This window comes from Festucalex cinctus, chromosome 15 (genome assembly GCF_051991245.1).
Source record: "Festucalex cinctus isolate MCC-2025b chromosome 15, RoL_Fcin_1.0, whole genome shotgun sequence".
Taxonomy (NCBI): domain Eukaryota; kingdom Metazoa; phylum Chordata; class Actinopteri; order Syngnathiformes; family Syngnathidae; genus Festucalex; species Festucalex cinctus.
The window spans coordinates 5106452-5131632 of record NC_135425.1 but is presented as its reverse complement, the minus strand read 5'-3'; the positions used below and the strand labels follow the sequence as shown (position 1 = coordinate 5131632).

Sequence of the window (25181 nt, the reverse complement as noted above, 5' to 3'; positions counted from 1 at the left end):
TACTTTAATGTGTTCTTAAGAGTCTTATAGAACACATGCTAACAACATTTAAAGCCTAAATTTGTTCAATAAAATATGTTATACACTTACTTTTCACCTTCCCTAAAAAGTGCTTGAACTAAGGGAAGCCCCACTCCTTCACATTTGGTATCGTTGGAAAGCTCTGAATGTCCTCTATAGAGCATAAAAGGAGTTAATTCAATCGTATGCACTGGGTGGGAGATATTCAGGTTTAAAAAGGTCCACTACAGAGGACAAATTTGAATTGCTGGTATTCAGGAGGTTACTTGTCTTAAATTGTCCTGCTCTCTTTGTACAGAGACCTCATGTCCTGGGTTAATGGTATCCGAGGACTGGTGTCCTCGGAGGAGCTAGCCAAAGATGTGACTGGAGCTGAAGCTCTTCTAGAAAGGCATCAGGTTCATAAATCTGATTGGGTTCATGTCAAAATGTCTTAATCATGCTATCAACATCAAATTTTCCTCATTTTCATTTCTCCAGGAACATCGCACAGAGATAGACGCTCGTCTTGGTACGTTCCAGGCCTTTGAGCAATTTGGACAACAGCTGTTGGTGCAAGGCCATTATGCAAGTCCTGAGATCAAGCAAAGACTGGAGGCTTTAGACTTGGAGCGAGCTGATCTGGAAAAGGCTTGGGTACAGCGCCGCATGATGTTAGACCAGTGCCTGGAGTTCCAGGTAAATGTTGAGAAACAATTATGTAATTAACCCATCTAGGCCAGGAGCGCATTACCGTGTTTATGCCACGAGAGCCGGGAGCGCCGTTGCGCTTTTCTAACTTTCAGGCCGGGAAAGCGTATACAGTGGTACCTCTACTTACGAAATTAATTGGTTCTGGAAGAAAGTTCTTAAGTAGAAAATTTTGTAAATAGAGACGCATTTTCCATGTAAATGCCCTAATCCGTTCCAAGCCTCCCAAAATCCAGACATAAATGTTTTATAAAACATAAAAATGCATCAAAATATGTAACAAATACATGTTACAATTAGATTTCACAATAAATGAGAGTTGTGCATAATGTAAATCACAAAGAATAGAGTAAAGAATAAAAATGATGCTCATTTACCTTTTTAACTGCTGTGATCGTTTTTTGCTCTCTTTGGTTCATGTTCTCTGTCAGAGGTGTTTTTTTTGTTTTTTTTTGCCTGGTGTTTTGGAAAGAACTGATCCATGGATGTTTGCTTTTTTATTTATTTATTTAAAAACAAAAAAAAAACAATCCTTCGGAAATGTCCAAGGCAAACATTATCTTAGTGAGCAAACGCCCAACTGGTGAACACTTTTTCTGGGCGATTCTTTTAAACAAATTCTGAAACATATCATGGAAACTTCCGGTATGGCGAGGCATCTTTTTTCCAAAAAAAAGGCCCGTCTCGTCGCAATTAAAAACTTGACATAAAATATTAAGGTTTAATATTCTAGTAATGTAAAATTTTTCCATGCTTAAGGTTTGAACCCTAACCTTAAGTAAAACGTTTTGTTGAATATTTTTCCATCAAAAATATCGATTTTGCTGCCCATTGAATCAGTTTGAGAAATGCGCTCTGTAATATCGCTATATATTGCCGAATCGATTTTTTTTTTTTTTTTTTTTTTTTTTTTTTAACACCCCTAGTATTTTCACAACTGTGCCTCACCAGTGTTGAAGGTTAATATACACGCAGATGCTACACCGTTGCAGCGTTTAGTCACATTTTTACTGAAGAACTGAAGAAAAAATGTCAGCGGTCTCACGTGATTAAAAAACTTTTTTTGGGCTATGGATCGTTATGGGTCTCACACATCATTATATGTATATATTTTTTTAATCAAACTTCACACAAAAATAAACAATTAAAAAAAAATGTGTGAAAGGGTTATATCGAATTCTTTGTGTGAAGAACTATGAACTTAGGTTTGTGTGAAAGTCACAGTTGTAAGCTCTCGAATGTTTATAGAATTATGTTTCTATCTGCTTCAGAGGCTGAGATATCAATTATTTAAGTAGGCATTGACAATATTGTTGAATTTCCAAGAAAACTTCAGGTTTTCAGGGATGATTCTAAAGTCACCCATAGGTTTTAGAGGCATGTTTTGCCAGGCGCTTTAGGCATTAATGGGTCAAAAAAAGAAAAAGTCTATTAGTCTATTCTGTCATCACTAACAGCAGTTCGTCTCCCATTATTGACTGACAATTTCTGCCTTCATCTCACAGCTCTTCAGCAGGGACTGTGAACAAGCTGAGAATTGGATGGCAGCTCGTGAAGCCTTCCTTGCAAGCGATGACAAGGGAGACTCCCTTGACAGTGTTGAGGCACTAATCAAAAAGCATGAAGACTTTGATAAAGCCATTAATGTGCAGGTGAATGTTCGCACACGTTTTGTTGTCTTTATGGATTATTGCTTTTTGTTCTATAAACTTGTAATTGTCTGGATGCACAGGAAGAGAAAATTGCTGCTCTGCAATCCTTTGCCAATCAGCTAATTGGAGCTGACCATTATGCCAAACCTGAGATCTTCAGTCGACGCAATGAAGTTCTTGACAGGTTGGAAATATTCTTTTAAAGATCTTTAAAGGTTTCACAGATAAAAATGTTGAATTTGAAATGTGAACCGCGAGTCGTTTGGTTTCACTGTGAAAACTGGACAGAACAAATATGTCTCATAGCTCCCTATGAAAAACATTAACAGGGCTGCTTTTTCTAGATGTGCTGCAAGTCTTTACGTGGGTGTCAGGGTTACCTGTTCATTAAACACGACACAAAAAGGAGAGAAGACACTCAGTTCAGGGCTCGCGAGGAGGGAGGAGAGGAACTGACTGACACAATTCACTCCTGCACGCTCTAAAGATTCCTCTCCTCACCCTCTCTATTTATTTGCTTTTCCACGCCCCTAGTTACATGGGTGTTCCAACCCTAAAAATGCAAATGCAAGGCATAGTTGGAACACAGTTTACTTGTCTGTGTGTTGTGCATGTGAGTGGAAGATTGCTAAGTACATGTGTGGTCAAGTTTGCAATCATTTCTTAACAGAAAACAGGTGACCTCAGCAGACTGGCTCTAACAATTGTGCTGTTTTAGATGTTGTGGTTCTTCAGCTTTTTGAGTAAAGCATTCTTCATTGCAAGCAGAAGCAATTCTTCTCTGCAAGCAGAAGCAATTCTTCTCTGCAAGCAGAAGCAATTCTTCTCTGCAAGCAGAGCAGTCTTCATTACAAGCAGAATAAGTTCTTCATTGCAGCAAATATATGATAAGATAACATATATGGCTAGGCTATGTGAATGTGAGTGCAAAGTAAAGCATTCTTCATTGTAAACAGCAAATGTATGATAACTTATTTACAATTATTCCTCCAGTGGGTCAGGAAAAAAATGAGCACCAAACCACAAAAAAAAGACCACCAAACAACAACATCTGGTGCTCGTTTGAGAACCAGACCAAAATTTTTATATGCGCCCTGATATTAATTTAATGGACATCAGAGTCAGCAAAATGGATAGTATGCATCTAAATTTGTAAGTGCATTCATAATTCGGGCTGCTATCTTTTGCCTTTTTGCCAATGCATGCCAGTGTTTTATTCATGACAACAACAACAACTCCTGTTGTGCAGTTTGAACAAATTGAAGGAGTAAAACAGTCATCCACAGAAGATGGCACCCACATAAAAGCCATAACCATGCATTCAATGCGCAGAAAAATGGTTGAAGTAAAATATTTGTTTGAAATCGGACAGCATAAACCCCAACATAAAAACCCTGGAAAAAGCTGAAATCTGCCTTGGGTGAAAGAAATCTTACGACTATCAATTCAAATATTCATAAAGGGAAAAAAAAAATAATCAAAGAATGGATAGAATATTACATGACTTTTGACGCATACTGTATAATCAGATTGGTGTCAGAATTGTTTATAGGCCGTTGTCCTTTCTAAAAGGTTGAACGACAAAATATTAAGCAAGAAAGCCTTTACTATGACTATTACTGTACTATTTATTTTTTGTAAATGCAGAAGCCAATAATCGTGGCACGAGCTGTACAAAGTATACAGCGCTATAAACCTATCCAAGTCACTGTCCACTGTAGTTGTCATTTTCTGCAACCAGCATCTGTTTCCCATTTTCCTATTTTGCATGCCCATATTTACAGGCTATCCGGTGGGGTACGTTGTGGTCATGCATAATCATTATTTTGTTTCGTTAGACATATAGACACATATATCAGACAAAAATTGAAGAACCCGATCCAAAACTCTAAACGGCTGATACTTTGATAGGTGGCGTCGGCTGAAGGCCCAAATGATTGAAAAGCGTTCGAAGCTTGGTGAATCCCAGACCCTGCAGCAATTCAGCCGAGATGTGGATGAAATCGAAGCTTGGATCAGTGAGAAACTTCAGACTGCTACTGATGAGTCTTACAAGGACCCTACCAACATTCAGGTATTTTTATTTATGTATTTATTTATGTATTTATTTATAATACAGTGCAGTTGGAAAATATTCAGAGCGCTTCACTTTTTCCACATTTTGTTACAGCCTTATTCCAAAATTACTTCATTTTCCGAATGTTTTTTTTTTTTTTTTTTAAATGTGTTAGCACATTTTTTGGAATTTTTATCTATTTATTTTTTAACTAAAGAAAAATAGAAAGATAAGTAATCACATATAGGGATGTAACGATAAGGGCAATATCGTGATATCATGATATTAAAACTGCCACAATATCGTCGTCGTCATGTTCACGATATTTAAAAGGAACACATCTGTTCAAAAAAGTCAGGTTGATTTCCATTTGTGCAGTTCTAGCACCCTCTGGTGGCTCGTTTTTTAGTGCGATTTAATTTTCATTAGGGTTGTTTTGGCCCTTCCATGTTTAAAATATACGCTAATTGTCAGTCAATTAATAATAATATTAACTAAAATAATAAAAAATAAAAAATATAAATAAGTAAATAATGGAAATAAAAAATATAATATACCGTATTTTTCGGATTATAAGTCGCAGTTTTTTTCATAGTTTGGCTGGGGGTGCGACTTTTACACTGGTGCGACTTATCTGTGAAATTATGAACACATTATATCATTTCACATGTTATTTTCACACTAAACCGCAAGAGGGCGCTCTCGGCCTGTGTTGATAATTTCAACATTGCCGGTAGAAGAGGAAGCGGCGCATCATCTACCTCCCGAGTTGGGGGAGTTGTTTAAAAGTGACACCGAGGATGAAGATTTCATTGGATTTAGTGATTTGGAATGAAACTGATAGTTTGATAAACTTGTTAGCATGTACTTTATGCTAGAGTTATATGAATAACTTGTAATGATGGGAACATAATTCACTCACGGAACGTTGGGACGAAGGGACAGTTCCGGGTGGGAAGGTTTTGTTATGTGGAAAAGGGGAGTTAGCTTCCAGCTGAGTGGGGAGTTGCTGTTAAGACCTCAGAAGCTGATGTCAATAAAATGCCAGCCTTTTGCTCCGTGTTTCAACACTCCGCCTCCCACTCCCGTCACTGCTCGCTACAAACTCTTAATATGTTACGTCGTTACTGACATTACTAGGGCTGGGTATTGCCGCCAACCTCATGATGCGATACGTATCCCGATATATTACATTAATTTACTTTCTTAACAGTCATATGTATACCTAAAGGATATGTTTGTTATGCTGACTGACCAAAATATTTTTGTTAGCAGCTCTTGTGGTTTACCACCAAGCGGCATGCCTGGTTTAAATGTGCACGCACTGCAGAGCAAGGAGCAGCTTTCACAGACACACCGGGAAAATGTATTAATTTGCATGAGCCGATATGAGCAAAAATATCAAAGTATTAAAATTACAGCTCTAAAATGTGCTTATTTGAAATATTTGGGGAAATAAAAACAGCATTCTTTTTCATGTAACACATTCTATTTCGCTTTTAAACAAAATATACGAAAATTGGTACATTAAGACACGCGCCATGTTAATTTTAGAAGTAAATACATGTTGATATTCTTCCTCTGCTGTCATTTTTCTTAGCAAGACATAGTGTCCAATCACTGGTGAGCTATTTTTGCATTAATTGAAGGCAATTAACTTCAAAGACGCTGCTGGTTTTTATTTTTTAGGTACAATGCAAGCTGCAAAGGCAAACGTTAACTGCCTACTTAAAGTTAATGAGCAATATCGATTCTGACGCCTGCGTATCGATACGTGTATTGTAATGAGGCTCGCAACGATATATTGCCGTATCGATTTTTTGAGCACACCCCTAGTGGAAAAGAGTTTTTACAGAAAAGAATTTTCTGTTTATATGTGCCGAAAATTTTGTGCTGAAAAGAGGAATGGGGATAATTGTAAGGTAAATAACAATGGCAGCGTACGGCCAAATAATGTTTATACAAAATGTATTGAAATGGAAGGTATTTTTGAAAAATGAATCTCATAGTTACGTTGGCCACAACCAAATAAATAATATAGAGCAAACTTGTCATGACAGTCGGGGTTCCTTTTAACAAAGTAATGAACAAAGGTTGAGAATGCATATGTAAATGTTATTTCAGTTTTTTACTTTTAAAAAACCTTCAAAGATTACAAAAAGAAACTCTTGCATGTCTTGAGAATTTTTTTTTAAAGCTGAAACATAATTGCTAACAACTTGAAGCGTTGTGTGCACTTTCTGAATGCATTGTATCTCTGAGCAAACTCATAGAAAAATTGTTTTTCAAATTATTTTTCACAACAGCTGCGACTGTTGTGAAAAAGAATGTGCCCCTTGCTGATTTCTTTCAATTCTGTTTGGCAACGAAAACCTAATAAATTACAAATTGCATCTTAAATTATTTCCCGCTTAAAAAAAAAAACTGTCCTAACCTGCAAATATTAGTGACACTTAACCACAATGTCTGCTACATTACAGTAAGTTAAACACTGCAAAATATAGAGAATACAAGTAGACGGTGGGGAATCATCATTTTGGTCGTAACCTTGCACAATGCATTTTCTAGCCTGGAAATGACAAATGGCACTATGAAACTACAGTGGTACATTTAGCCAAAATTTGAGATAGAAGCAAGTTTCAGATACTCAAGTGAAAAAAAAATAGGTGATAAGCTCATTCAACAGCAGAGGGCGTTTTATTGTCGTCAACTTTGAATCCAACTTTTAACTGCCAACGACGAATAAATGTGTGTCTTTCGACAGGTCGGAGTTAATAAAGAGTCTGGTTAAGCTTGTCTGTGACATTTTTAAACATAACTATAATGATAATGACAAGAAGTAAATGCCGAGGGAGAAGTGTTTCTTTATCTAAATCTCAATACGGCTATAGTTCATTATACTTTTTAGCACATATTTGGATCCTCAAAGAAGAAGCATGTCGTGTTTGCAAAGTAAAGATCAGATGTAACCGCTATTGCAAACATTTATTTGCGTTTGTCAGAAAGCATGGCCCAAGCAATGGGTTTAAAATGGTGGTAAAGATTTTGAATATCTGCATGTATCTTTCATTACCAATGAGTCGATACTCTATCATTCTCATGTTGTCTTAAATTTGTTTTAAACATTGCATTTAACATTAAAAAAAATGAATCAGGAAGGATCTGCAACGCTGTATTTTCTTTCAAAGCTGTTAAATTGTATTTTATCATACATAATCTGTCATTTGTGTATTGATTGTCCAACCCTGCTTTCCTATCTGACGTAAAACTAAATTCTTTTCTAATGTCTTTTGCTTTTTCATAGCTATCCAAGCTTCTGGTAAGTTTGAGTACCGTTAGTTTACTAACCAATAGAATATCTCCGTTTGTGGATGTGATTGATATAAAACTATATATAAACATAACATAAACCCTTGTACCAGATTTTTGTAGAAATGCAGAAAAAAATACCTTTAGTAAAAGCAGTGGGCGCCATCTATAAAGACTTTGATCTTAAAACCGGAGGGTTATGGTTCAAGTTCATAATTTTCTGTGGTCATCACTCTCACCTATATCCTTGCACACCCGCATGTTTATGATGAATATACAGTTAGGCTCAGAAATATTTGGACAGTGACACAATATTCATGAATTGGGTTCTGCATGCCACCACATTGGATTTAAACAGAAACTACAACAAGGGAATTGAAGTGCAGACTTGAAGCTTTAATTCAAGAGGTTGAACAGAAATATATGATTAATCATGTAGGAATTGTCGGTATTTTTATGCAAATGCTCCTTATTCCTGGGACTGAAAAGTAACGACTGCTTCTGTCTTTTGCCACATCATCAGAAAAACACAAGATCAAGAGCAATTGAAAGCCATGCATGCCAATGCCATCACACTACAACACCATGTTTACAGAACATGCGGTGTGCTTTGGATCATGAGCTGTTCCTATTCTTCTCCAAACTTTCTTCTTCTCATCATTCTAGTACAGGTTGATCTTAGTCTCATCTGTCCAAAGAATGCTGTTCCAGACCTGGACTGACTTCATCAGGTTTTTTTTTGTTTTTTTTTGTTTTTTTTTGCAAAGTCAATTCTGGCCTTTCTATTTTTGAGGCTGAGTAATGGTTTGCGCCTTGTGGTGAATCCTTTGTATTTACTCTCATGTCGTCTTCTCCCTCTCCGGGTCGGGGATGAGATCCTGCCCCAAGTGGAGGAGTTCAAGTATCTTGGGGTCTTGTTCACGAGTGAGGGCAGGATGGAGCGAGAGATCGACAGGCAGATCGGTACAGCGTCTGAAGTGATGCGGACTTTGTATCGGTCCGTCATGGTGAAGAAAGAGCTGAGCCAAAAGGCGAAGCTCTCGATTTACCGGTCGATCTATGTTCCAACCCTCACCTATGGTCACGAGCTGTGGGTCGTGACCGAAAGAACAAGATCCCGGATACAAGCTTTTTGAGTTCACAAGCTCACCATTGCATTTTCTTTTTCTCACAATGTACCAAACTGTTGATTTGGCTCTTAACATTTCTGCTCTCTCTTTGATGGCTTTGTTCTTTTTTTTTTTTTTTTTGTCAGCCTCAGGATGGGCTGTTTCACCCCTATTGAGAGCTCCTTTGACAGCATGTTGTGTGTTCACAGCAACAGCTTCCAAACGCCACAACTAGAATCAACTCCAGTCCTTTTAACTGCGTATTTGATGACAGGTTAATGAGGGAAGGGTCCATGTTTTTATTTTTTATTTTTTGCGGCCTTCTGAGTCAATTTTCCAATTACTTTTGGTCCCCTGAAAAAGAGAGCTACATTTTAAAGAGCTCCTAAACCCCTGCTCCAATTTGGTTGTCAACACACTCAAATTAAAGCAGAGAGTCTGCACTTCAATTCTATATTGATTATATGATTCTATCCTGGATATGTTTTTGTCAACAGCTAAAATAAAACTTGTCACTGTCAAAATATTTTTAGGCCCAACTGTAGTTTTGTAGTTTTCAACACTTTGTTGTTGTCCACGTGTTAATTGAGTTATCTGGCAGAGAAGCCTCACTTACTTCAACTTCCTGTGGCAGTAACGGATGAATAGTCATCGGAACATATCGGTGGCCACCGTGTTCATCCACCCTAACCCTTGACTTGTTTTAACTGGACCCTCTGGTTCCAAAGTACAAGTCTTTACAGATGAGGTCTGTGCGCGTGTACACACGCATTATCTGCACACACACACACACACACACACACACATACATTTGTTTTTGTATCTTAGTGGGGACATCTCATTGACATAATGCATTTCGTAGCCCCTTACCCGAACCTTAACCATTGCTACTGATTGCCTAACCTTTAATCTCACCCAACCAAAATCCAATTCAAACCTAAACTCTAAAACCAAGTCTTGAGCCTCAAAAAGAGGTCTGAACTTGTGGGGGCCTCCGCACTGTCCCCACAAGGACACTTAATAATCAACGATCAACTGGTTTTCATTTATAGAGTAATATAGTCAACATTTTTTTTTTTTTACTTACAATTAAAAACTGTACAAACAATAGTGTCGTGTCCCTCATGTATTACTTGGGTTGGGGTGGTGGGACAAAACAAAACAAAAAACTGTTAAACCATCACATTTTCTTCATGTGACCAAAAGCATTTGAAACGTCACATCCATGATAAGTTATCAAAAAAGCACTTTTCACAGGCCACATTAAATGGCAAATAATCTTTTAATTGACACAAAAAGAAAATACCACAAGGAGCAATAATAAAATAACCAAACTTTGGCTGTTGCCTCAGAAGCTGACTTGTAAGCTGAATGTGATCTTCAAAGTTGAGGCTGATTTAATCTCTTGCGGTCAAACTTCCAAAACATTTAAAAGGTTAAAATCTCGGACAGTGGCCTTGCCTACTTATTGGAATTGACTTTCCATTGATATTTTAACATTTCCTAAAAGTTTCAGGTTCAAATATTTTTTTCCTAAGGTACTGGTTGCTATGGACATTTGAAAGATGCCAGTACCAAAACTTTAAACCCCTTTTTCTCAAAACTACGGATTTCTACTTTCCAACATTAGAGTTGCTGTAACTTTGTCAATTTTTGAGGTACGTCCATGTATTATATATCATTTTAAAGGGAATTAAGTGCATAATTCAAATATACAGTATCAATATCTCAATTTAGATTTTTTGGCACAAGGGCCCTTTTGCCAGAAGCGGTCACATATCGATGTGACAACAGGGAAGCATGGCTATTGTTTACAAATAGGACACTATATACATGGTTCATGAACTCAACTCTCCAGCATGAACCCCCATGATCTTGTGGTCTGGCGGGTGCAGATTTCTGGAGACAGACTGCTCACTCAACGCACGCTGTGTGAATTTCAGTCCGTGCGGATGGCGTACGGAAAACGCTCGGCGTCCATTCCGCAGTTGGGCGTTACCGCTGACAGCATCCTGTGACCCGAGATCTGGTCTGGTTTTGGTCAAGAAAAAAGTCATCCGGCAAGTTGGCTGGGGTCACTGAAATAAAGCATTTTTCTTTTAAAAACAATGTGTGTTCAAAAGAGTTATACATTTGCATCACAAAACAGCAAACTAGAAAAAAGTCAAGACTCCATTACCGCTGGGCACTATTTTTCTGTTCGTATCACTGCACAGCGCACTGAATCAAGCTGACAAACATGCGTGTTCCACTCCAATGTACGGTAATTAAAAATTTGAAAACTCACGATAACATGTCTGACTACAACCCTGACGAAGATAATGCCTTTAGCACTGAGCCAAGGGGGTATCTTTATGATGCCGAAATTCGTCAAATGAGGTTAGAACGGGCAAAGAGAGAGAGGAGGGAAAGAGAAAAAAAGTCCCTTCTCACAAAGAGAGAGAGGAGGGATAGAGAAAAAAAGTCCCTTTTCAATCGTGAGCCGTGTAATACGTTCACAAACACTTGGGACACAAGAATGCTAATTTGAATGTGCAACACAAGCACAGGGACACATAACTTGTTTCAGTATACTAGCTTACAGATTTTATACAATCGTAACATTCTATACTTATCGCACTAGTTCACCATTAGCTCTCTCGCTCCAGGGAAATACTTCGAAACAACTTGACTTGTGCGTGTCTGTCAGCTTGATGCAGCGCGCCGCGCAGTGATACGAACAGAAAAAATAGTGCCCGGCGGTAATGGAGTCTGAATTTTTTCTAGTTTGCTGTTTTGTGATGCAAATTTATCACTCTTTTGAACACACTTTTGTTTTAGAAGAAGAAAAACGCTTTATTTCTGTGACCATAACCGGACCCGATTTCGGGTCACAGGACGCTGTCAGCGGTAAGTCAGTGCTGATTGCACACCAGTGTTGGCAAGGATGCCATACAGATTAATATAAAAAATCCTGAACTATCCCTTTAAGTTTCCTCGAGGATTTTTTTTCAGCAGTGTGGGCAAGGCCCAAAAATCGGGCCTTTTTTTTTTTTTTTTTTTTTTTTTTCTTTTCTTCATTGAAATGTACCCGGGGTTGTCCTTGACCTCTGCTTGTCGGAACTTTTAATGACATGTCAAGTGCATTCCGGCTGAGCTGGATTAAAGCAAGAGATTTTAATTTGAAACCCTTTTATGCTTAAAGTGACTGTAATAATATTGTACATGACAAGTATATGTCTTATCAAAACGGGGAGATTTTCACACACAAAATATAAAAGCATAAAACAGCGTAATGGAAGCATTAAACTGAGTGTCAATAAGAAGGGGTCTGCCCTCAGATTGGGAAGAAAAAAAAAGTCAAAACATGGGCATTTCTGGCATGGAAAACGGGTCAGGGATCAAGAAGGTGAGAATTATACAACCACAATAGGGGAGTCCGGAGGCTTTGAAATATTTCACATTTGAACTTCAATTTGATGCATTTTGAGAAAAAAATAAATAAATCAAACTGAATAAAAATAATATAATAATGGATCCCCACTATTTGCATGGGATCGAAAGGCATGGGATGGAAAGACAGACAAAACTGGATGAATGCGGATGGATGAACTGATTGATCGGAGGCCATGTGAAAGAAACAATTGCTTAATTTCATCGGGTAAGCTGCTCACCTCACATAGACAGACAGACATTGACATAGACCAGTGGTTCTCAATTATTTTCTGTCATGCCCCCCCAAGTAAGAAGAAACCCCCCCCCCCCAACTAAAAAATAGTATCATTTGTCTATAAAATTGTTAGAAGCACGGCTCTGCATAACACTCTATCTGTATTAACGTGCAAGATAATAAAAAAAAGGAAGAAAGATGGAGCAACTTACAAGTTTGAAGTTCAGTTTATTAAAAGGACAGTGTGCAGTAACATTAAAAAGATGGCTGCACCAGATTTAGCACAAACAACAAAGAATAGCTTTATTAACTGTAACAGAAAAGATTTAAAGTGCATCTGAAATTCAAAAATAAAATTAAATCCTTAATTAAACTATAAACATTTTTTGACTGACCATGTCAAACCATATGATACGAAAAAATAAAATTACATAAAATCAATAAATAACAATGCATTCAAACTGATCACCAACATTAACTCAGGAGGACAATATAAAAAAAACAAAAAAAACTTTAACCTGCAAAACAAAAATATAAAATAATTTGTGCTGATTTATTTATTTTTTGCTGTGTGCAAAGCGTGCATGCTCAGTGCAAACAAAACCCCTACACCACCGAGCGAATGCTCCCTGCGCACACTGCCAATAATGAGAGCGCCACTCCCCCCTAATGTAGTGGAGATGTAATTGCACTTTATTCTAGGACAGTAAAAAAAAATCAAAATAAAAAAGCATGTTCCCCGAGGTCATACGCACCCCCTTGATGGAGCCTCGCGCCCCCCTGGGGCGGCCCGTCCCACTATTTGAGAAGCACTGACATAGACAGAGGGAAAGCAATATTTGCAGCAGTCGCCGCATACAAATGTGTGCACACATGCGCACGCACTAATTATGAAACAACTTAGGGGCTTTTCCACCGCTGGAACTTTTGAAGAACTTTTCAGTTTACCGTGGTAAAAATTCAGTTTGCGTGTTTTTCCACCACCAACAATTTCCAGGATAATTGAATTCCCCAGGGGGCATCCAAGTACTATCTCAGCAGCAGGGTCTTACTGGAACTTTGAAGGGGCGGCGGGCTGCAATGACCAAGGCTGATTGGTCAAATTTGGGGGTGGTGTTTTTACATCGACTGGGCTCATCAAACTCATTTGAATTAATTACCTAGAACTCTGTAAGATGCTGTGGAGACACAATTCTAAATTCCCTGCAACCAAGAATTCCCTTTACCCAGAACTCAAAGATCCTGGGTTTGTTGATGGAAAAGCAAGCTAATGCGTGACGTTTTAGCACATAAAAAAAAATGTCTATCCCAGTGACAGGTTTAGCAGTTTTTATTGTTAATGTGGTGTTTAACTTTTAAATGGTAAAAGTTAGCCAATAAGTTAGCTTCACCATACGAAGCAGTTCCCCTTTCACTTTCACTTTCTCTTCGGTTCTCCATGATTCAGATAGGTCACATATTTTGGTTTCAAAACTGCATATTTCGCCAAAGGGTGGGTAATTTTCAGGCCTGTCGACGTTTACCAAGGCGGCACCTTCCAAATGAGCTTACCAATAAAAAAATAAATAAAAAAAGAAAAAAAACTACTCCCACACATCATGAAGATTAACACTTTTGGCGGCATCTAGAAAATAAAATGACATACATATTCTTGTGGTTAGGACAGCTTTATTATGACGATGTGCGTTCAACACCAGTGCATGCAACTGTGCATATTTAGCATTTTCACCTTTTAAAGAGAGCCAGTGCACGCTTTTTCTAAATGACAAAAATCTGTTGGATTGATGGAGAACTTTAATCTCTGTTCAGAGCAGTGACTACTCAAGTCACGTCAAGTCATCTTTATTTATATAGAGCTTTCAAACAGCCCTAGATGTCACTATTACTATTCTTGTTTCGTCACCGTGCAAACTTCATGGTCATCTTTTTGTCTACCCATCCGGCGTAAAGCTGCAAGCTTAGCCTTGAAGGAGCGACGGCTATGATTTAATAGCGGCGTACCGCCGCCACAAAATGAATAGAACGGAATCCCTGTACTAACTCAATTGGCAAGGTTAAGTGTTGGAGTGAGACGGGGGGGGGGGGGGGGGGGGAAGAGATCCACCTGGTGGGACTACATTAAAACTACACATTCTCCCATGACTTTTTAATATGGGCTATGGCACACGTGTAATAATCACTGTGTCTTATCAGCATCTTAATATGCCATACCTGTGAGGTGGCTGGACAATCTCGGCAAAAGAGAAGGAGAAGTGCACATTAAAAGATTCATACATATTTGAGAACAATATTTGAGAGAAAATGTTCATACATAGAAAAAAATCTTAGAGCTTTCAGCTCAGCTTGTGAAAATGGGAGCAAAAAACAACAGTTGTTTGTTCTTTGGCTCAGTATAGATTGGTGGTAAAGTATCAGAATTTAATTCACATACCTTTTCCTTCTCTCGATGACTGTAGAGTAAACATCAGAAGCACCAGGCATTTGAGGCGGAGCTCCATGCCAATGCTGACCGAATCCGTGGGGTCATAGATACTGGTAACACTCTCATCCAAAGAGGTGCCTGTGCCGGTAGCGAGGATGCTGTGCAGGTATGTATTTACGGACTGTGTGATTTCATGTAAATAGTCTCATAATAAGTGACAATTGTTTTAATACATGTATTTATAGAAAAATGAACAATTGATCTTTATAAAGCAGTGTTGTGATGCAAACCTACATAATATAATTTGCTGTAAAAATTACATAATAAAATATTATTATTATTATTATTATTATTATTATTATAGAATATTATTGTTTCGCCATAACTTTAGTTTAGATCATGTGTATAAATGGTGTATTGATTTAAGAACCTATTTCCAAGTAGGAAATTCCTACCCAAATGAGATGACCCAAAATTGCTTGGCTGGATGGTTGTTGAAGTCGTAAAAGGAGCCTCGATGAAAACTTTAATAACCCAACTATAGCATAAGTTACTGCTGACAAACCTTTACATAAGGAAAAGAGAGATGTCACATGTACTCCTTTATGGCAACAATTTTTTAAGTAACGGGCCACAAGGTTTGCAATCTAATTTGTGAGCCACCTAAAATAATGGCCCAGGTCTTTTTTTTTCTTTTTCTTTTTTTTTTTTTTTTAAGTAAATGCTGATTATATAAGTATGTGGTCAATTTTAGCAGACTTTATTTTACATTATTTTAAGAGAGTGACAATATGTGAAGATGCTAGAGAGATTTATATGTCAGCAATTTACAGTATGTGTAGTAGTTGGCATTGTTCAAGCAGCACTCTTCCTCTATAGGTACGCCTTGGGGCTCTGGATGAGCAATGGCAGTTCCTTGTCAACAAATCTGCTGAAAAGAGCCAAAAACTCAAAGAAGCCAATAAGCAACAGAACTTTAACACAGGCATCAAAGACTTTGACTTCTGGCTCTCTGAGGTGATTACTTCCATACCACAGATTAGCACATTCACAGACTTGAAAATGGGTGACACATTGTGCTTTTCAGGTGGAAGCACTTCTTGCTTCAGAGGACTATGGGAAAGATCTGGCCTCAGTCAACAACCTGCTGAAAAAACACCAGTTGCTGGAGGCTGATATTTCTGCCCATGAGGTAGGTTCTTAAGCCTAATTTATGCCTCCACGTTTGCTCTCACGTCGATGAGCGCCGTCGATCACATGATCTACGGCGCTCATGAATTCTAAGTGCCGCGTCGCTCGTGGCCGGCTGACGTGCACACGTCGCCAATCCTTGGACGCCGTAGATGGCGGGGCGTAGCTCGCTTCTGATTGGTCCATTCGATGGCGTTTTTTCTTTTTTTTTCTCTCTCTCTCTCCCCGCCCCCCGCCCAGATAGTTTCCGTGAAGGCAACTGGCGGCGCAAATCGACTTCCCTGCTCGGAGACCACGGCTGTGCATGTGGATATGTGCCTGGGACGAGAGGCGGAAAACAACAATAACAACAAAAAAAAAAAAACTTGTTCGCTAAGCGCACGGCTGTTGTTTTGGCGAGTTTACGGCCGACACCGGTGCAAATTGGCAATAATTAATTGCCACGGTGATGAACTTACTCTCCCCCCGGCTTTCTTTCGTGTTTCTGAATTAAATTGAACTTCCTGAATCCGTCATAAAATGCAGAGGAATCGCCACTCTGTGGCGGCCCAGCCATAGCGACAGCGGGACTTGGTGTGAAACTCCAGCAGACACCAATGTGTATTGTGATGTGTATTGCGCCCAAGTCGGAAGGCAAACGCACGAGCGGAGCAACGCCGTAACCCCCCCGTGCGAGCCCGTCGCAGAAGCATACTGAGGCCTTTAGGCAGTCATGTAGTAAATACAGTACAATGGATTCTAAAAAGTTTACACACTTGTTCAAAGGCCAGGTTTTTGTGAAATAAGAACTAAGAGCCAGATATAATGTGACTTATAACCTGTAGAACTTGATTAGGAAAAAAAAAACCAGACAATGTACCTATAAATATTCTCACTCATCCAGGTATTCTCTAACCTGGCAATAGCAAGATTGATGTTGCGCTTCACTCAAGGGAGTTCTCCGCAATATCCATCTGGTACCTCTCCACAGTAATATGCTTGGGAAAGGCGGGACATTCAATACAAAAATTTGTGCTGATTGGACAATGCGGCATTGTACACGTTTGTTCCCTCCTCCTCGTGGTTGGCAGAGGAGGGAGAGATGCGTCAGTGAGGAGGAGTTGTTTTGCCAGTATCAAGTTATCCAGGCGGGCCATGTGACCGAGCAGATGAAGTCGCCGCCTCTTGATGAGGGTGGAGACCTGATGAGGGTGGAGACCAGTGTTGGATTTCCTGCCCTGGCATAGATAGTCTCGTTGCGGACGAAATCGTACCAGCCAGTGCTCGACAGTGCGAGCATTTCACTCGCAAACGCGGGTAACTTTCAAGTGCTTGCTGGTGGAAAAAAAATACCGCTCATGCGGCGCGTGTGCATTGATGCTCCCTCTGGACTATGTTTAAAACGTACATTCGAAAGTTGTCGTGTCCTCCGCGTCACCATGCCCCGACTCAATCCAATAGTATTTGAGTGAAACATGACCCGCTGCAATGTGATTGGCTGGCTACTTCCTGATCGGCACAGCATAGTGTACACGTGCACCGCACAGACTACAATTTACATACAAACATTTATAATATGGCACTTTCCATCGGACTGGTTCCACATGGAAGCTGCATTTTTTTGTCCCTGGATGTCTCCATGGGAGTCTTTCGGGGCCGAGCGGTTCCGTTGCAACAGCTGTTTTAGAACCCTTTCGGCAGTGGTTCTGCAGCGGCGGTCGTTGGGAAACAAAAAAATCCGCCGGGAATCCTTAGATACATTGCTTGTAAAGCTGTGGACCGGATATCGCATGGCTGTGAATCGGTTGTGAGTGAGGCTTTATGGTATTCATAACAAGAGCAAGAGCTCTGCGCCATACTCTACTTGTTTTGACATTTGCATGTGGAGCTAGCAACGAGCACGCACGACGTCGTTACGCATATTGATTGACAGGATCGAGAAACAATCGTTAAGATGATCCAGTTAAGATGATCCACCCGGAAGAAGCAGCCACAAAAATATCCTTGAACCCACCTTTAACATCCTGTGGGATTTGTACACAGATACAACATGTACAGTCCGAGCAGACGGGATGGTCTCACAGCCGTTCCGCACCAGCTCGGGCATGCGGCAAGGCTGTGTGGCTGCCCCCAACTTGTTCAATGTTGCCGTTGACTACTGGGTTTTCTCGTCCCTCACTCGCTGCCCGGAGGTGGGTGCTAGTCTCCACTTCACGCAGACCGATCTAGACTACGCCGACGACATCATCCTGCTCGCCACCTTCCTGGATGCCCTCTCGGATGCTCTGCCGATTTTCTCTGAAGAGGCTCTCCCACTCAGACTAGAAATCAACTGGGTCAAGACCAAGTTACAGTTGCTGATGGATACGCTGATGGTCCCTTCTATGGTACCACTTAGTCGTGGTCGAGAGGTGGAGGTCATTGAGGGGTTCATCTACCTCGGGTCAAAGTTTGCCACGTGGTTCCTGTGATCCTGAGATCCTGCGTCGACTCCAGCTGGCTCACAGCGCCTTTGGCAAGCTCTCTATGGTGTGGTCGATCCCCGCTTGGCCACCAAACTCCGCCTCTTCGACTCCGTCATCATTCCAGTCCTACTCTACACCAGCGAAACATAGGCGCTCTCTGCAGTTATGCAACTCCACCTGGACGCATTCCACAGGCGTTGCTTGCAGAGTACTCTACGTGTCTGCTGGCAGGGCTCTACACTAAATTTTCCACTTGTGCGAGTAACATTTTTAGTTGCTCGCACAGCACAGGATTTGGTCGCACCATTTTTTGTGGAGGTGTAGCATGACCTTAAGCATACGCAACTCGATATATTTGCAAAATATTTGATTGGAACACGAGGTTTGCCTGCAACAGCAGTGGCTATTGTAACAACTATTGCCTAGGTCCATTCCACCCTCTAATTTTTTTTTTTAAGTTTGCTTCTCTTAAAGCAAATTCTCTGCAGTGTATGAATATACCAATGCCCAGACAGGATCCAGTCTGGTCAGCCCTACAGGTGGCTACCCAGCCACCAACAAAACTCTTTTGAAGCCAGACCAGGTGACAAAGGAATTTATGCGTCTGCCGAAGGAGTGTATTTCAAGCAGTCTGCTCGGAGCCCGAACAAATGGCTCCAATGGTTTGGAATACACAAATGACCGATCAAAGGAATGCTCATGACTTCTTATCAATCACAAAAGGATACTCTGGCGCCTCGCCCTTCCTGGAACGTCTAGATGGAGCAACAACACCTCCAAGTGGCGAAACTTGGAACTATCCTTAGTGACAATTCACATAAGTAATCGCATTTTACACATTTATATCATGGTAATTCTTGACAGACAACTGAACTACGAATGATTCATGTAATATCTTGTGTGTATGAACATCCTATTTCATGTGTACTCCATAAAGAATGAAAGATAACCAATATCTCTCAGTTCAGTCAGATTAGACAAGTAGAAGTTACCTCACAAGTTAGTTTATGATGCATTAATTACAATGTGTGTTAAACGGGTTGTGTGGGGAAAACTGATTTGCCAGACTGACCAAATTTAATGCCAAATTATTAATCTTTTTAATAATTTTCCTCTGAGAGTCTGCGCGAGCGAACAGAAGGGTGTGCCTTCACCTGCTCGCCCCACCCAGAGACTATAAAAAGGATGAGCAGACCACTGCCCGCGCTCTTGCCCTCTTCCTGCTCTCACAAGCCGCAACCAAAAAAACTCCCAGGCTGCTCGAACTCTTTGTTCTAAGAGACTTGCAAACCACGTGGCCTTTTTTCTTCCCTGGCAGGATCCGTTAACGAAATCGGATCCTCGCTCCACGCCACGCCAAAGCAAGTTCAACTGCAACGCTGACTAAAGACTCTTTCGTTTTTGTTCCACTATCGGTGCTTACCCGCCCGACCTTCGCGGTCCCGGGTACACTTGCAACGCACCGCCGGACTCAAGGTTGTGCACCTAAGCCGCGCGCCGCACCTGCTACTCGGTGGCGCCCCGCCGCGGTGCTAGCTCACCTCCAACGGCTGGCCTTCCCCGTACGCAGGCGCGTAGCGGACCGAACTCCACCTGGAACCGGGCAGCCGTCCAGCAGAACCAACCTCGCCAAGTCGACCAACCAATCAAGGGACGAGCCGCGCAACTACGTCAGGCCCCTGGCGTGGCTCCCTTGCTAACCTGTGGAATAAACCTTTTTTTTTCTTGCCTTTTTCAACGAACATTGACTATTTTTCCCCCTTGTCAAAAAGGCCGCCACTTCTGTTCGTTGCTACGCAACTCCAGGTCTCGTAAGTGCGCTTGATTTCTACCTCGGCGTATCCACTGTGTGCCACTTACGTTTGAAACATCACAAATCTGGCAGGTCAAATTTTCTCTTTTCCCTGTTTCTTTATTCATTCGCATTCCTTCCTTATTTTCATTCGCTTTATTTTATTTCTTTTCTTCTGACGGTAGAATAGTTAGATAGGCAGTATTTTGATTCTGTAGTGTAGCAATCGTGAATAAATGCATGTTTTATAAACTTTATTCCGCCTAAGTCATCTGTGTTTCCGAGTGGATTATTATTCTTTTGTTAGTACAACGAACCACTGAATATCGAGTGTGGCGACTTTAGATTATCAATGACTGATGAAAGAAGGATTTTGGTCGTTGTTTGCTCCTGTTAACCCAAGCAAATTCAACGTGGTGCCCCAGAGGTTATCGAGGTAAATACAATTTACCTCTGTAACGTCCAGATTATTAATTCGTCCAAAAGACGACCCAATTATCGCTACACTATCAAAACATACGATTCATTTAAATATTCAAAACTTATAGTGACATTTTTACAGTATTTTCAAACATGTTAAAAAACAACAAAAATGTCTTCTATATTTTCATATATTGAATCAATTATTTAAATAGACCGCAACTAAGGGCTGGGCGATATGACTGAAAAATGTATCAGTTTAAATATTTATTAGTCGTTATTGGCAGTTTTTTTTTCCTATTCAAAACAAGGATCAGGAAAACAAAAGGCGAATAATTTGAAATATAAATATTTAACCTTTAAAAAGACACAAACAATATGTGCACAGTGTGAAGTATTTCAGAAACAGAAAAATTTGAGACATGAAATAAGCCTACCGGCCAAAAGAAATATGACGCCACCTTATGGAACAATAAATCTATCAAACACATTTTAACCACTTAATATATACAAAAAATATTGTCAAAAGTGACCTTCCCTTTTTATCAACAATTTTTGTTTTTCTCTTGCCATCACATTCATTTTTGGTTAATGTATGACTTTTTTTTATTCATTTTTTTAGTTTATTTTTTTTTAAATCTGAGACACAATGATGACCACGGAATCTCTGCTGTTCATGTTTTTTTTTTTTTTTGCTGTGGTTCATTTTGAGTTTGATGAAGTAATTGCGGGCACGTCTCAGTTCTCCTATCTGTCGTGTACGTTGACAGGGGGAAAAAAAAAAAAAAAAAAGAGACGCTTGCGATATGCTTTTAGCTTAGCTTGTGTGTTGGCTGTGGGACATACCTGTGTGAAGTTTGAATCCATGCAATGGATCGTCAAGAGAGTTATTCTTTTGGGTCGCGCACAGTACCAACACCGGAACCTACAAGTGCACCGAGAGGACTCGATAGCCAAGGGAAATACCGAGATGTATGGCACGGGCTTCTGCTACTGTCTTCAGTTGCATGCTGTCACTCGTTGGGACGCGCGCGCACACTATCCCGTGCCGTGTCGCGAAAAACCGCCCCCCCCCCCCCCCCCAAAAAAAAAAAAAAAGTTGCGCAATGTCTTTGCATTATGTTTACAACAGCCGGGGAATGAAGCGTCTATGAGCGCTACTTTGCTAGCCCTCTGTAAACACGGAAGTAGCTTGAATAGTGATGCAACTGAAACGTCGGTTAGCGCGACACTATCGTTGCTAGGTACTTAGCTATCGCATCTTCCTATAGCGTAATTAAACACCCAAAAAGTCGTGCGCTATCCAAGAATAATTGAAGGAAAAGGGAAAAAAAAAAAGGGAGGAGGGGAGGAAAAGAAATGAAAGAAAAAAAAAATCTGAGTATCCTCGGCAGTCACGCTAGACTAAGGGAAGGAAGGCAAAGGGGCTTAGTTAGATTAGCTAGACACTAACGCTTTAAAAAGAGTACTCCGACCTGCTTTTGAAGGCCTTAAGTACGGGGGAGCTTTTTATAGTTAGCAAAAACTGATTTCACGCAGCATACCATTCATAAGTATTATAACACCTTGAGTGTAAATGATCTTTTGAATTTGAGTTGCAAATCGTTTTGTAGTTGTCTAGTCTAATTCTGCATAATGCTATTGTTGTTACAGCTAGGACCGTATCCTTAAGTGTTGCACCAAGCGTCTGCAAATAAGTAGAAAAACACAGTATGCTAACTTCTCGCAATCATTCGTAAGCAATCCTGGTTATTCAATCAAGGCAATTTCCGCTGCAAGTCCGGGTTCAACCGTTTCTGGTCAGCTCACCACAGCGGTCATGCACAACATCAGGGTCGTCATCATATCACACCATCCTCTAGCAACCAACAAAGACAAGCGGATTAGCGTCGCTCAGTATGACATCACTTAGGGGTTCGGTAGGTGCAGCGGGGTGTTGACCCCCCCTTTTGCACGTCTGATACTCAGCTAGGTCGGTCGACGGAGTTTGGCGCGTCTGTCGAGGGTGTCGGTTGGGTCGCTGACTTGGAGTCAGCTGGTGACCCCCCTTTGTCAGTTTCGCGCGTATGCTGGTCCTGAGATTCGCTCGACCGCGTTCCCAGACGTTCAAAACCGCAGTGACTTTTGATCTGATTTCGGTGGACCCATCTCAGTTGGTCCCCCTGACGTCCTTTATTCATCCTAATTTGATAGGCGACGGGTGACAGTTTGTCGACGATTTCGTATGGTCCTGACCACCGGGGAAGAAATTTTCGGGCGATGCCCCTCTGGGCACGCGGAGTAGTAGCATTTGGGTGCGCGAACAAGTAGTACCATACTCGATCACCTATTTCGAACTTGGTTCGTGAGGCTTTCCTATCGTAGTAGGTTTTCTGACCTTCTGCACTTTGCTTAAGCCGTTGTTGAGCAAATGCAAACGTGGCTCGGAGGTGGGCTTGCAGGTCCTCCACGTACTGGGAGGCCGTGTATGCCGTGGCTAGGTTTGTTTCTCCTGGCTGATACATCAGGTGCAGGGGGAGCGTCATTCGCCGTCCGGTCATCATTTCAAAGGGGGCCACCCCTGTGGATTCGTGAGGGGTGGCTCGAATTGCCATGAGGATCAGTGGGAGTCGGGTGTCCCAGTCCCGATGGTTGGAAACAACAAACTTTTTCAGCAAATTTACCACGGTGCGATTAGTCCGCTCCACCTGTCCTGATGACTGCGGGTGATGGCTAATGTGCAACTGGGCCTTGATTCCGAGCATTTGCCAAAGTTGTTGCATCACCTCGGCTGTGAAGTGGGTTCCCCTGTCTGAGTTAACCCGTGAGGGCAACCCAAAACGGGAGAACACGTGGTTCATCAGCAGGCACGCAGTGGTGTGTGCGGTGTCGTTTGGAGCGGGCAGGCATTCTACCCACTTGGTGAACGTGCAAACTACTGTAAGAAAGTATTTGTTCCCTCTCAGAGATCTGACCAGTGGTCCCACTCAATCAATTTGGAGATCAGACCATGGGAAGTTGACTCCTTTCTGTTGGAGTGGTGCTCGGTGACTCGGGTTTGCTGGCTGAAACTGGCAGCAAACCAGGCATCCTTTGATGTAGGTTGCTACATCATTATGCATGCGCGGCCAGTATGCCACCTGTTGTAGTGCGGTGACAGTGGCCTTGAATCCGCGGTGGCCTGCATAAGGCGCGTCGTGGGCGTATGTTAGCAAGACCCCCCTTTGGCTCCGTGGAACCACCAACCGCAGGGCAGGTGGAGACCCGGAGTCATAAACCAGAAGGCCCTTAACGAGACGCAGCCTTTGCAGCACGGAGAGCAAGTCTCTGAAGTCGCTGTCGTCACTCAACGCGTCAGGCGACACGGGGTTGGCGACAGGATCAGAAAGGTGCTGAATTATTTTGAAAAGCGCGGGGTCGCCGGCTTGTTGGGCGACCAAGTCGGAGGTTCGGACGGGCGGTACGCACGCCACGGGCCCCGTAGGGGTTTGTGTGGGGGCGTCGCGAGACTCAGCGGCGGCCGCAGCGCGGCGGCGCGTGAGAACGTGGACCTCCATGGTGGGCTGGGTGGTCAGCCAAGCTGTATCAAATGTCCAAGGAGTCCCGTTGAGGGCCCCTTGTTTGGCTAACGTGTCCGTTAGGTCGTTAAAATGTTTGTCAGGTCCTGGGACTTTTGAGTGTCCCCGGACCTTTTTCCAATAGACATGCATATCATTGGAGGAAACCAAATGGTCGCATGTCAAAATGAGGTCGCGGTGTTTAACCGGTTTCTTTGCTGACGTAAGGAAACCATTTCGACGCCACACCGGTAGATGACAGGTGAAGGCGAGGCGGGCATAGTTTGAGTCAGTGCAGATAACCAGCACCGCGACACCGTTTTCAACTGCCAATTTGAGTGTAATCAGGATGCCAGCGATTTCCGCATATTGAGAAGAGTGGGGGCCCAATTGGAATTGCAGTGGTTTGCACGGTGTGTCATTGACCCAAGCGATGCCCACCCCAGCCTGCAGCTGGGTTTGGTGGTGGTAAGAGCAGCCATCCACGTAAGCTGTAGGCATGTCTTTGCAGACATGTTCCTCAAAATAGCGGTGACGCGTGAATTCCGGCATCGGTGCCACGGCGACGTCTGTCGGCGGGGTCGGGGAAGTTGACACACAGTTCTGGCAAATCGCTAGATCGGTACCCAGCGGTAACTTTGCGTTTTTCGCGTACCGGACTCGAACATCGTAACTTTGTAACGCCATAAGCCAGCCGGCAATGCGCGCGTTCGTTACGACACCGTCTCGAATGCGTTGGTTGTTAAGAAAAGTAACCGGATGATGGTTAGTATCAATCGTTACTTTTTGGCATCCAATGTAGTTTGAGAAATGTTTGATTGCCCGTACTGTGGAAAGCAGGGCTTTTTCGCAGTCGGAGTATTTCAACTCGGGGCCGTTCAACGTTTTAC

The 25181-nt window shown here is 41.6% G+C and overlaps 1 protein-coding gene across 7 annotated transcripts in view; it reads left to right on the top strand.

The window, feature by feature from the left end:
* sptan1 (spectrin alpha, non-erythrocytic 1) overlaps window positions 1–25181 on the top strand; it is a 307457-nt gene that overhangs the window by 176881 nt on the left and 105395 nt on the right. For 4 of the 7 annotated variants that reach the window (XM_077498152.1, XM_077498151.1, XM_077498148.1 and 1 more), the window contains 9 exons: window positions 320–419; window positions 502–699; window positions 2217–2363; window positions 2444–2547; window positions 4275–4437; window positions 7724–7738; window positions 14943–15074; window positions 15788–15925; window positions 15996–16100. In XM_077498152.1, coding sequence (XP_077354278.1) covers window positions 320–419; window positions 502–699; window positions 2217–2363; window positions 2444–2547; window positions 4275–4437; window positions 7724–7738; window positions 14943–15074; window positions 15788–15925; window positions 15996–16100 — 1102 coding nt within the window. The remainder of the gene's footprint in view (window positions 1–319; window positions 420–501; window positions 700–2216; window positions 2364–2443; window positions 2548–4274; window positions 4438–7723; window positions 7739–14942; window positions 15075–15787; window positions 15926–15995; window positions 16101–25181) is intronic. The other 3 variants (XM_077498154.1, XM_077498150.1, XM_077498149.1) reach the window with 1 other exon arrangement.